At 51.0% G+C, this 13,668-nt stretch overlaps 1 protein-coding gene across 1 annotated transcript in view; it reads right to left on the reverse strand.

Annotated features, from left to right (window-relative positions):
- MPP4 (MAGUK p55 scaffold protein 4) overlaps positions 1 to 13,668 on the reverse strand; it is a 151,428-nt gene that overhangs the window by 77,070 nt on the left and 60,690 nt on the right. Inside the window, exons 9-11 of the mRNA XM_083154085.1 lie at positions 6,658 to 6,729; positions 1,633 to 1,829; positions 1,470 to 1,534 (exon numbers count right to left, since the gene is read on the reverse strand). Coding sequence (XP_083010211.1) covers positions 1,470 to 1,534; positions 1,633 to 1,829; positions 6,658 to 6,729 — 334 coding nt within the window. The remainder of the gene's footprint in view (positions 1 to 1,469; positions 1,535 to 1,632; positions 1,830 to 6,657; positions 6,730 to 13,668) is intronic.

Raw genomic sequence — 13,668 nt, forward strand, 5'->3', positions numbered from 1 at the left:
TAGGGGGGATGCCATGATTTATACATCGATTTGCAGGTCTTTATGATATTGATTTGTTTTATGTGTGTAGACATTTTTTATGTCGATGTATTATATGTATATGCTGAGTAAAGATATACTAATTACCTACTCCTATGTCTAATTAAGTCCAGGATTGATGCAAATAACTGATTGGAGGTTGATCCTTTAAATATTCTCTGGGTTGACACATACACTTACCTTCTGATGAAACCTCCACCTATGTCCTGTGGAGAAACGCGTTAAGTTGCCTGCTGATTTACCTCATCATACCTAAAAACTTTTATCCACCATCCAGGATTCTATTGGGGGCATTGTACAGTATATGCAGCATTGTTGGAACCATATTCAACGGCAGTCTCACAAACGGCCCGGCTGGAGGGAAGCTACACAGCTGATTTGACAGACAGCGGTAATGGAGAGCTGTGCAAACGACACAGCCAGAGCAATCACTGGAAGGAGTTAGGAGTTACTTGTGTGGACATCCCCATCTCCCAAGCGGAGCCTAGGACATGTTTGACAGTCCAGAGGGTGGGTGAGAGCAAAGTTTCTTTACACATGAGATACTTTATTTACTTCATACAGAGCCCAACTGATCATTGTTCTAATATTGAATATATCTGGATATAATATCTTTGTCAAACATTCAAGTGGAACCAATTGCTTGCTGTACATCCCCCTTTGGCAAATTTAACTGACTGCTCAAATATTGAGGATACTAAATTGCCAATAGAGGCTTCATTAAATCCATTTAAGTCTGAGGAAGCCTGATATCTGGAATTATTTGACTGGATTGGTGGACTGGATGTAATGAATTTGTGAATTGAGGCAATCAGATTAAGAGAATAGAGCAATTATTTTACTGTTGTATTAGACGGCTTTTACTGGGTATGGGTAAAAACTGGACCACTGGACCGGACATCAAACTCTGCATTTTGGAGATTGTAGTGTCCGGTCTGGCGGTTGTCCTGTCCGGGGGGCTGCCTGTGACACCTGTCACCAGGGGAGAATGAAGCCTCCCTGTATGGTCCGGGCATGTAGCGAAAACCGGACGGTCCGGACCACACGGGGAGGCTGTAATCTTCCCTCCCCTTGTCCATGGTGACAGCTATCACAGGGACCCCCTGGACGGGACACCCCCCGGGTCCGGTTTTTACATAGTCCCGCTTTTACTTGGCTGCATTTTAGAATAATAGCTTTTCATGTGTAATAAAATTGATGTACTGTATATTTTTACATTTCAGTGCTCTCTTTTATTGATATGTGAATGAATCATTCAGAATGACCCCCAATGTGTACACATACCAGTGCAGGGGAAGACGGCAAACATTCCCATGGATCATGTTCGCCAACATAAGGGCGAGCACTAACAATTGTCAGAGGACATCTTTGCTATCCACACTGGACAAGGATGTGCTAATGCTACTGGCCTTGGGCGGACAGTTACTCACACTGCGATGCTTTAAGACATGAATGAGACATGAAGGGCTGAGACCACCAGAATTCCCGCTGTTTCCTACAGATAAAGAGAAAGCAAAGAAACAAAAGAAAACAAAATGGCTGCAGTGAGGCCTAACAGGTTATATGTGGTAATTGTGCAGCGCACTTACTTACCTCTTCAGCAGGTGGTTAGAGGGAATAAGGCCGGCACACCTGCCTAGGTCTGAAGCCTTCCGGGCCTGCCACCACATGGAGTCCGTCTGGTCAACTATTTGCAGGATTTCTCCTCTTCTGAAGGGCAGCCCGGCGTCAGCACACGGGATAGCGGGATCGTGCTGGGGCCAGTAATCGGCCATTGCTCTCACAAACAGCTGAGTCAGATGCAAGCGCAGAAGTGGTTATACATCCAGATATAAGTATGTGAGCGAGCAGTGTCATTCTCCTATACAGGCAACAGCTGATGTGGAACTACATATCCCAGCATTTTTCTGATAAAATACATGTATGCAGGTCTGGGCATCTTAGTACAGCATGCATGTTACCGCTCCAGCCTGCGAAGACTCTGCCATAGAACATGATTCGGAATCAGGGATCATTCATGGAAGGAAACATCGATAATAAAATGAGATTATTATATTAGAGAATATCCAGTCACATGTGCAGTGACAGCAGCATCACCTTGACACCCCCCCCCCCCATACACCTCCCCGCAGTGTACACTACACACCACAACCGCCTGCAGTGTACACTACACACCACAACCGCCTGCAGTGTACATTAAACACCACAACCACCCACAGTGTGCAATAAACCCCACAACCACCCACAGTGTGCACCACACACCCCAACCACCTACAGTGTATATGTGGCACCCCAACCTGGGTTACCCCGTTTTAAGCAGGGCCCCAGCACCCCACCGGAGAACAGTGTGGGATGGGTTGCTAGGCAACCAGCCCTAGGACCCAGCGGCTTCCTCAAGCAGAGAGCCCAGCTTGATGGCGGCAGCAGCAGGAGGAGCTGACCAATGCACGCTGACATGGGTGAGAGCGAGGTCAGGGCCTTATTCTAGTTCACTCTTTCTGACAAAATCCTTCTTAGATGGATAAAATTATGTGCACTGCAGGGGGGGGGGGTAGATGCTACTTGTGTAGAGAGTTAGATTTGGGTGGGGTTTTACTTCAAAGTGAGATCTATATTGCAGTGTAAAAATAAAGCAGTCAGTATTTACCCTGCAGAGAAACAAAATAACTCACCCAAATCTAATTCTCTCTGCACATTTCACATCTGCACAGGAAAGCCCTTTCGGTCTTTTACAGCACATCAGCCCCAGTGTCAAGAGACATTACAGTATCTTCCCTACTTGGAAGCAGACCCCCACTACCCCTTGTTTCACCTTTAAAACTAGCCCCTATAGGGACTGTTATCATTTATTTTCTCGCCCACCGGCTAGTGGCGGAAATAAGGCCTTGACCGGACTGTTCTGTGCACAGGTCCGTCTCGGGGACAGTATTTAGTGATAAGTATCTGGGTACCCAGTCCATACTTGCCTACTTTTAATTTCACCTCTACGGGAGAAGCCCGGAGAGGCAACACGTCAGGGGGGTGGGAGCAAGCCTGACATCACGTGGCCCTGCCCCCCCCCCCCCCCCCATGCCGGAAAACTCAGTGATTCGCGGGTCACAGGGAGGGGGCGGGGCTTAATGACACAAAATGCTGTGATTGCGTCATTTTAGACCCGCCCCCTCTCTGCAGACCCACAATTTCAGGTAATTACACCAGCGGGCAAGGGGGGAGCGGGGGCAATTAGCAGAATGTGGGGGACTTGCCCACCTTCCCAGGGGGCCGGGAGAAGGACCCGATTTCCAGGAGGCGCCCGGCCATCCCGGGAGGGTAGGCAAGCCTGACCCAGTCTAGAAATATTATCTTATGTAATTGCTGTTCTCTATGTAGAGTGATACAGTTAAGTATATTCCCGGGTGACAAAGTTATTTTGAGGTTTCTCTTTGGTGACTCTGCTGATCCACACAACGGCGTTAAGCCTTTTTGAGTATAGTCGGTGTCACGTGATAGCCCCTTGGTTGGGCCCACTTAGCCCGTGTTGATCAGCGGTGCCAGAAAAGAATTTGACTACATTAGTAATTTGCTGAACCGCACCCTAATTGCCTTTGATTACTCAGGAATCTATGTGTTACAGTTGCATGTGTAGAACTGTCTAAACGTACTGTATCCTACAATACTGCATTGATTGTGTTCCGTGAATGTTCACCTTTTATCGTGCAAAACGTTCACTAGGTAGCTCTGTCCAGTACTTTATCTCAGTTATCTCACTACTAATAAACACCCTTGAAACGTTTCCTTTGCCTGGACCTTGCCTACTCTTCAGAAAGAACTGCACGCACAGAAAGGAGAAGGGACGACGAGCTCCTCCGAGAACAAGGTAACGCAAAGGGTTACTGGCTTACTACCCCCTGTTTGTCACATATACTACACACCCCAACCAGCTACAGTGTGTACTACACACCCCAACCACCCGCAGTCTACACTACACATCCCAACCTGCCCCGCAGCATGTACTACACACCTCAACTCTGTTGCCAGTCATATACCCTTAACATTTACCAATTGCGCAGACTGTTATGTATTGGAATTACAATCATATTGGAAAGTGACCTGTTACGGCCATAAACACTTTGAATTAACAATTATGGGTCCTCAAACTGCGGCCCTCCAGATGTTGTGAAACTACAAATCCCAGCATGCTTTGTCACAATTTTGCTATAAGGGAGTGTTAAAACTGTGGCAAGGCATGCTGGGATTTGTAGTTTCACAACATCTGGAGGGCCGCAGTTTGAGGACCCATGATTAGAGGAACGTTCAGCACGGATTTGGTGCATGGCCAGAGCTGCTTCTCTTGTCGGAGGGGGACACAGGTTGTGACGTCAGGCTTATAGCAAACCTGTGCTTTTCTGCAGCCTAGAAATAAAATCTGGGGGAGACATGATGATGTATTGTAGGTGGCATAACAGAATATGGCTAGTAGAGTGGCTGACATCAATAGTGGGGGATGGTATATTGCAGGTGGCACTACAGAATATGGCTAGTAGAGCGGCTGACACCAGTAGTGGGGGAGTAAATATTGTATGTGGCATTACAGAATATGGCTAGTAGAGTGGCTGACACGTGTAGTGGGGGGTTATATATTGTAGGTGGCACTACAGAATATGGCTAGTAGAGTGGCTGACACGTGTAGTGGGGGATGATATATTGTAGGTGGCACTACAGAATATGGCTAGCAGAGTGGCTCATGCCAATAGTGGGGGATAATATATTGTAGGTGGCACTACAGAAAATGCCTAGTAGAGTGTCTGATGCCAATAGTGGGGGATGATATATTGTAGGTGGTTCTACAGAAAATGGCTAGTATAGTGGCTGACGCCAATAGTGGGGGGTTGATATGTTGTAGGTGGCACTACAGAATATGGCTAGTATAGTGGCTGATGCCAATAGTGGGGGTTAATATGTTGTAGGTGGCACTACAGAACATGGCTAGTAGAGTGGCTGACACCAGTAGTGGGGGATTATATATTGTAGATGGCACTACAGATTAAGGCTAGTACAGTGTCTGGCCCCATTGGAGGGGATGTTATATTGTAGGTGGCACTACAGAATATGGCTAGTATAGTGGCTGACACCAGTAGTGGTGGATGAGATATTGTAGATGGCACTACAGATTAAGGCTAGTACAGTGTCTGGCCCCATTGGAGGGTGGCACTACAGAATATGGCTAGTAGAGTGGCTGACGCCAATAGTGCTGGATGGTATATTGTAGGTGCCCAACACCTATAGTGGGTGTGTGTGTGTGTGTGTGTGTGTGTGTGTGTGTGTGTGTGTGTGTGTGTGTGTGTGTGTGTGTGATATACAGGGTGATTCAAAAGTTGCAGTGTACCCTTTTGTTTCAAAAACTTCAGGAAAATGGGAAAACTGACTACTCCAGTAAGGGATTGGTACGGTGGGCTGTTATTTTTTTAGGGTATGTACCGAACATACCTTACTGAAGTATTCCTTTTACCCATTTCCTGCACAGTTTTTGAAACAAAACGGTGTACTGCGACTTTTGAATCACCCTGTTTTGTAGGTTTCACTACAGAATATGGCTAGCAGAAGGAAAAAAAAGGGTACTTGTGTATTTTGGCGGCGCCCCCGATTTCCATTGCGTAATGTTTTAATCGCATCGCATGCCATGCACCCGATGGCATGCGACGCGATTTTTGCCCCCTATACGATGAAAGATTGTATAAGCACCCTAAAGGGTGCTTTTAAGCACCGTAATGGGTGCTTACAATGTTAAATGCACCCCCACGCCATCCCCCCACTATAAACGTGAACCCGAAGCGTGGCGAGCGCAGCGCGCCCGCGAGGGGCGGCGGTACGCGTCCTCCGACCTTTTCATACCCCCACTATCCACGTCGGCGTGGAGTTGAGAATAGAAAGTGTGGCGAGCGCAGCGAGCCACCGAGCCCGAAGCGTGGCGAGCGCACACGGATACCTTCACAGGTATCGGAGTCCCCTCGCGGCCTTCACAGGTATCCGCGTCCCCTCGCGGGGCTCGCTACGCTTCGGGCTCGCTGCGCTAGCCACACTTTCTATTCTCAACTCCACGCCAACGTGGATAGTGGGGGTTTGAAAAGGTCGGAGGACGCGTACCGCCGCCTCTCGCGGGCTCGCCACGCTTCAGGTTCACGTTTATAGTCGGGGAGTGGCGGTGGGGTGCATTTAACATTGTAAGCACCCATTAGGGTGCTTATACAATGTTTAATCGCATCGCATTGCATTGTATGGCATTGTATGCCATATACAATGTCATACAATTTAAAAATTGTATGCCATTGTACAATATTGCGCGATATTGCGTCGCATCGCATACTATTGTATGCCTTATGGTATGCGATGCGATGGGCGCCGCCAAACTACACAAGTACCAAAAAAAGTCTAAAAAAATATGGCAGGGGGGGTGGGGAGGAGAGACACACCTGTGTTTCTTTTTTACGGGGGGGAGCAATATTTCTACTTATGCAGCCTCTGGCTGATGCCAATGGTGGGTTACTGCTCTGTGCATCCTGTGTACAAGGCACGGAGCAGGAGAGGGAAGTGTCAGGAGGAAAGTGCTGGAACACCTTTATCTGCCGATATTGTTCTCACCATTGTGTGGCTGCTCACAGTACGGTCACCAACCGGGATCAGCTTGAACACGATCGTCCCTTGTGAGTGAACCTGCACATTAAACACATGTCCATTGCTTTATTGAAATTATATTTATAAGCATTAACAAAACAATACAGGTATCCCGGTGCCCAAAGTGTATATATAATATATAGTATGTCTGACTTCTTATATACTGTAGAAGGTGACTGTTTTATTCATCCAAGATATAGACACAGGAGTAACACGGTGCCTCTATGGGATTCAGTACTGAATCTCTGCGGTCGGGATCCCGGCGTTCAGAATCCCGACGCTGGAATCCCGACAGCCGAAATGCCGACAAGGGGGGGAGGTGGATCATCCCCCCTTGCGGGCTCGCTGCGCTCGCCACGCAGCGGGCCCGGTGCCTCGCTACGCTCGGCACACTAATTTGTTCTCCCTCCGAGGTTGTCATGGACACCCACGGAGGGAGAATGTGTCGGGATTTCGGCGGTCGGGATTCTGAACGCCGGGATCCCGACCGCCGGGATTTTAACTGCATCCCCCTCTATGGTATCTACAGTATGTACATATATGAGGCATGCAGCAGCACTGGGGATGGGGGAGCTCTGCAGGAACCTCTGCAAATTGGGAAAAGCCAATTCTGCAGGTAGCTGTCAGCATTTTATTTAGAACTGAGCCACACAGCTGACAATCCAATACCTGTGTCAGTTTCTATTTGCATCTGTACAGCAGACAGGGGACAATGGCATGTCACAGTGCAGGGGAACGGGCCGTCAGGACTTTGCTGTAATAACAGGGGGTGGGTTTCAGTTGGTTGCTGCATTTGAAATGGTTATTATGTAACAGCAAATTGTCACTTGAACAAAGAAATTCTTCCAGAATATATTGATAGATCCTGGCCAGATCTGTCGTTACAGTCTTGTATATTGGGATCTGAATTGATAACTGGAAATGCAGCAGACTATGTGGCAGATGTACTAACCTGCGTTAAGTGCAGAAATGCACTTATTGCTAGTGAACTGGGGGGGGGATTACCTTTTCCCCAATGTATTACTTGCGCACATAACGTGCCCACCGGATTATGCTCAGGGGCGCTGTCCCCTGCAATACCCCCCAGCTGCTTTCTCCAGGGCTAGCGTTGTCCTATCTTTCACTGCAGGGACAACGCTAGCCCTGCTGCTTGCTTCAGCCTGCGCTGCAGATCTCGCGATAAAAGTGAGATGTCACGCATGCCCAATAGAGCCGGCCGGGGGTAAAGCGCGAGTGCGCAGGGACGCCAATAAGGAGAGCCGTTAATGCTGGACATAATGGCTCTCCTTATTAGCTGGGGGGGGGGGGGGGGTTTAATACATTTGCCCATAACGGGTGCCCGTTCTACACGTTATGCAGGAGAAGCGGTACCCGTTATTTTAAAAATATTATGGCCACCATCCTACATCTTCCTCAATGTGATAAGTGGTCAAACAAGTGAAACTGACACATACCTCCCAACTTTGGCAGGTGTGCAGGCGGGACGCTGCTGCTGCGCGCCGGAGGCGTGACGAAATTTTCGAGGGCGTGGCCTAATTTGGGGGCATGGCCTATACTCGCGGCTCTCCCGTGAGGCCACGCCCCCATTTTGCCGCTATGGGGGCATGACCCAGAGGCTCTATGAGCCTCTAGCCATGCCCCCAGCCCCCTGGCTGCGGGAATAGACGCTGTGCGCATGCGCACAGCGTTTATTCCCCGCTGCTTAGCAGCTGACAGGGGGGACTCCCAACAGCCCCCCCACACCGCGGGACACTGCCGCCCGCGGGTGGGACAGCGGGACAGGCCCTGACAATCAGGACTGTCCCGATAAAATCGGGACTGTTGGGAGGTATGCTGACAAGATATTTTGAGTTTTGAGGCTAGATGTATAAACCGTTATACACACTGTTGTATCCCAATAAGGATTTGTTTAGGGGAAAACTGATCATTTACACATAAAGGGGAGCACAAGGCAGCAACAATGGGAGCACAAGGCAGCAAGCCTAGGGAACTGACCCCCCCCTAGAAGATGTCAGTAACAGGGAAGGATCAGTATTATCATGCAAGTTTATATTGTTTCTCAAAGCCTACGGGAAAAAGGCTTTGAAAGGCATATCACACATATTTAAGAGAGCAAGGTCCCCATTAGGTCGACATGCAGGAAGGTCGACATGGGTTAGGTTGACATGGGTTAGGTCGACAGTCAAAAGGTCGACATGGGTGTTTTCACATATATTTTTAGCCGACATGTGCCGACAGGGGGTATTTCATGCCACACCATCCACTAGGGTGTGGTGGGAGAACAAAATAGTGTGCCGATCGTAGCACGCCATGCAAGGGGACGTGGTGCTACGTTTCGGTGTCTATGCAGACTGTGTTGACATTCAGGACAAAGAAATGGGAAAAACCACACCAGTTAAAGTGGGACAAAATTTATCAATAGGCACTAGTGCAACATTACACTTATCACCAGTCATTGGGCGAGATGCACCAAACTAAAAATGCCGTAAAAAAAAAAAGTTTTCGGGGTTTTTACCGCATTTTCATATGCAGCAAAGCCCCACCGCCGGGGCTTCACTGCGGGGGGTTATGCCAGTTCTAGATGGCGTAACCACATGGAAGCCTATGGGCTTCCCTTCGTGTGTGTGTCCCCCCCCCCCCCCCCCCCCCGATCCACAACGCACCCCCCTCACTTGTGTCCGGTCAGCCTGCTGCTGTACTGTCCGGACCAGTGATCTCCTCCTCCCTGCACCGCTTCCGGGTGCAGGGAGGAGAAAGCGGAGCCTTCACAGCCGGGTGAGGGTTCCCGGAGGGAGGGGGGACCCGCTGCACATCGCCAGCCATCGCCTTCGCGTTAATAATCACATTTGTTACTGCATATGCGATCATTAACAATGCGAATGCTGGCGATGTGTGGTGGGGGATATTAGAGAATCCGGCACACTATGATTCAGATTAATGAGACAAATGAACAAATGATAGACTGGTTTAATGATACAGAGGATTGTGAAAAGTGAACACCAGGCAGAGGAGAAGGAGTATGTACTTTGGGCAGAGTAATACCTGTCATCAGACACATAGCAGACCTTAATTTAGCAAACCTACTAAAAGCAGAAAACCACAAGGGGAATTGGATTTTATCTGATGAAGGATGGTTTTCTTGGTTGAATCCTTAAAATTGGTTTAAAGGTAATGAAGGATGGAGAGCAGGAATTCTGATGATAATAGCCAAATTATGTATACAAATTTGTTCGGAAAATGGGCAAAACCAAGTGCTTAGCATAGATTGACTGTGCAGGCAAGGCAATTTTGACTAGATCATAGACTACATTGCTTAGGCAAAATTGCTTAGTCAAAATCTCCAGTGCATCTAGCCAAAATCTCTCCCAAAATTGCTTAGTCAAAATTGTCCATTAGTGTACACCCCTTTAGATTTGGGTGAGTTATTTTGTTTCTGTGCAGGGTAAATACTGGCTGCATTATTTTTACACTGCAATTTACATTTCAGTTTCAGCACACCCCACCCAAATTGAACTCTTTTTGCACAGTTTACATCTGCCCCCTCTGCAGTGCACATGGTTTTGCCCATTTTCCAAACAAATTTGTACTGAGCTCAGATCTGAATAATGCCCATTATGCGAAAGAACCACGAATGCTGAATAAGCACTGAGTGAGCATAAACCCCTGATGGGTTCCTCAGGTTACACTGGAAGGTCAGCTGATATGCTAATAGGATGGGCACAAGGCCTATCAGAGCAGTGGGAGGGTACAGACAGGGAAGAAAAGGAACATACTTACAGGAAGTTCTCCCTCTGTCTGAAAAAGCTGCTGCAGGATCAGGCAAGGCTGCTCTGCAGCACCACATATACCTACTCTATTCTTAGACAAGGTTTTTCATCGCTAATATCTGTCTCTGTTTTCTCTGTATTCTAGATCTGTCCCTCTCTTTTGGATCTGTCCCTCTCCTAGTCTGTCCTCTTTTTCCACTGAATATCGCTAGTATGGCCTATAGGCCGCGTAGGTCCACCCGCCCGCCTGCCCGCCTCACCGATTATGCGGAGGCTGCTGGGGAGGCTGCGGGGCCTAGCGGCGTGATCCCTGGTGGTCCTAGTGGCCGGAGGGGATTGCGGCGGGGTCCGGCGGCTCCCGTGCGGCCCGCGCGGCATGACGCGATGGTCGCGGCACCGGCTGATGACGCGGCCCGGCGCTGGACCTCGCGTACTGCGGGTACAGGCCGCGGCGCGAGCGTCGATAGCCGCGGCAGCCGGGGGGGGTCAGGCAGGGGTAGAGCCCGCGCCACAGACACACGCGCGAGAGGGCTAGGCCCCCGCGCGCAGGCACAGGATAACGCCAGGCCTGGATCGCGGCCTTCCGCCCGGTCCAGCGCCAGAGGCGGTAGGCCTCAGGCCAGGCATCCCTCCCCTACACGGCACCAGGGCACAGCTGGGCAAACATACGTGGCGCGCCCCTCATCCATCCCCATCCTGGCTTCCAGGTTGCCCCAGAGGGGTCTCCCCTCCGGAGCTCCCCCTCCCACAGGCAATAGAAGGGGTAGGGGCCGCGGGGGGGCCAGGGGTGGGAGTCAGGGGCCAAATAGGGCCCAGATAGTGACAACAGCCCCTATTGACACGCCTAGGGGAGCGAGGCCCCTGGGGATGAGATCCTCGCTGCACATGGCGAGGCGGCAGCTCCTTAGAAGAGCCAGACTTCTCCCCTTGCGCAGTGCTCAGGCCCCTGCGCCTGCTGCACAGGTCCCCATTGCATCCCCCACATTACCTGCGGCTGCAGATGGGGGGGTACAGCAGTTCCTGTCACTACTCTCCAATTTTATGAGACAGTCACCTGCCTCCGGGGGGGTGGCCCCAGTCCACAGTCAGGACCCTTCGGCCTCATCAGGGACCCCTGTCCCGGCCCTGGCAGTTAGGGCCCCCCTGGCAACAACGGCAAGACCTACGGCCCCCCTCAGTGCGGGGGTTATCGTCGCTTCTGGAACCCCCCCAGTGGGTTTAGTGGAGGATCCCTCACAGATGAGCCTCGTACCAGTGGAGGGTACTTCAGGTGGGTCAGCGTCCAAGCGCAAGCGGCGGGCTGCACATACCTCCTCTTCCTCCGGCGGATCCGACTCGGGGTCGTCGGAGGAGGATGGGGGCCGCAAATCCCGCAGGCGTCGCAGGCATAGGCGCCGTAGGCACTCTAGTTCCAGTGGCAGCTCGGGGTCACCATTGTTCCCTAGGGGAAAAGTGGTCCAGTGCGAGAACACAGCAGTGCTCAGAGGGCTCAGGCGCAGCATACAGGAACGCATTAAAGACGGTAAATACGTCAGCTTCTTCACCATGACGGCACAAGCGGAAAAGGAATATCGCGCGGCGAAGAGGCGAGGGGGTATTGGGGAGGAGGCCTACTGCACCTATCACCGGTGGCAGGCGGGCATGTTTATGTTCGCGGCTTGTTACTTGGAAACAAGACCGCAGGAACACATGAACATGGTGCGCTACATGCACATGATTCATCAGATGTTCCTGTCAGAAGCCGACTCCTCATGGCGCTCATATGATGAGAGCTTCCGTCGCAAACAGTCAGGACTGGCCATTATGGCATTGGGATGCAAAGACGTGGAGATTTGGATGGGGCCAAAGCCGGCGGCCGCTACTGCGGTTGCTCCTGCGGCTACACCAGCCCCCAGCCCCGCCCCTCGCAAGCAACAACAACCCTTTCGCGGTAGGGCGGGGGGAGCCTCCGCCGGGCGTTGCTTTGCATTTAACGGAGCGGGTTGCGCCCTGGGAGCGTCCTGTAAGTTTAAGCACGCATGCTCTAAATGCTGGGGCAACCACCCATTTAGAGATTGCAGGAAGGGAAAGCAAGGAGGCACCTCCCAGGCTTCAACAGCCGGGGGCGCACCTCAGTAAGGCCCCTTCTCCTGTACGGGTTGACCGCATGGCCGGCTGGCTGGGTCGGTACCCGTGTAGGGAGGAGGCAAAATTTTTAGAGCAGGGCTTCCTCCTGGGTTTCCACCTACCAATCCAGGGGGAGGTAGTAGCACATGCCCCCCCGTAACTTAAAATCCGCAATACAGATGCCCGAGATAGTGTTGGAAAAGGTGGACAAAGAGGTGAGCTTGGGGAGGATGGTGGGTCCCTTTTCATCCCCCCCTATAGAGAACCTGGTTCTCTCCCCGGTGGGGGTGGTCCCCAAAAAGGCTAGCGGCAAGTTTAGACTTATCCAACACTTGTCCCACCCACCGGGCAGTTCGGTTAATGACGCCATCCCTGAACACTTGTGCCGCGTGCGGTACCAGTCGTTTGAGCAGGCCCTGGATATAGTGCGCAGCCACGGACACGGGGCTTTGCTGGCCAAAGTGGACATTGAGTCCGCCTTTCGCCTTCTCCCTCTCCATCCGGAATCATTCCGGTTCATGGGCAGGTGCTTACCGATGGGCTGCTCGATTTCTTGCGCCTATTTCGAGAGATTTAGCAGTTTCTTGCATTGGTGCGTAGAGGCGGGTTCAGGCGAAACTGGTGTGGCCCACTACTTGGATGACTTCTTGTGTGTGGGCCCTGCCGATTCCCAGCGTTGCAAGTTTCTGCTGACATACCTGCAGGATCTTTTCAGGGAGTTCGGGGTCCCCATTGCGGAGGACAAGACGGAGGGCCCAGTGCAGTGCCTGTCCTTCTTGGGGATAGAAATAGACACAGTGGCGGCCTGTTGCCGCCTCCCCCAGGACAAGCTGTCTCGGCTAAGCGGAGCCATTAGCCTGGCATTGGCCACGGGTAAGCTACAGTTGCGCCAGCTTCAGTCACTCCTGGGACTTCTGCATTTTGCTTGCAGGGTCATTCCCATGGGTAGAGTTTTTTGTAGAAAGTTGGAGAGATCCATGTCAGGCGTCAGGCACCCCCTCCATTATGTACGTCTCTCTGCAGAGATAAAGAGGGATTTACGCAGTTGGCTCTCCTTCCTAGAGCAGTTCAACGGTGTCCTTATTTGGCCTGCGAGCCCGTGCAC

The sequence above is a fragment of the Crinia signifera genome, chromosome 7 (genome assembly GCF_055691185.1).
Source record: "Crinia signifera chromosome 7, ASM5569118v1, whole genome shotgun sequence".
NCBI classification, from domain to species: domain Eukaryota; kingdom Metazoa; phylum Chordata; class Amphibia; order Anura; family Myobatrachidae; genus Crinia; species Crinia signifera.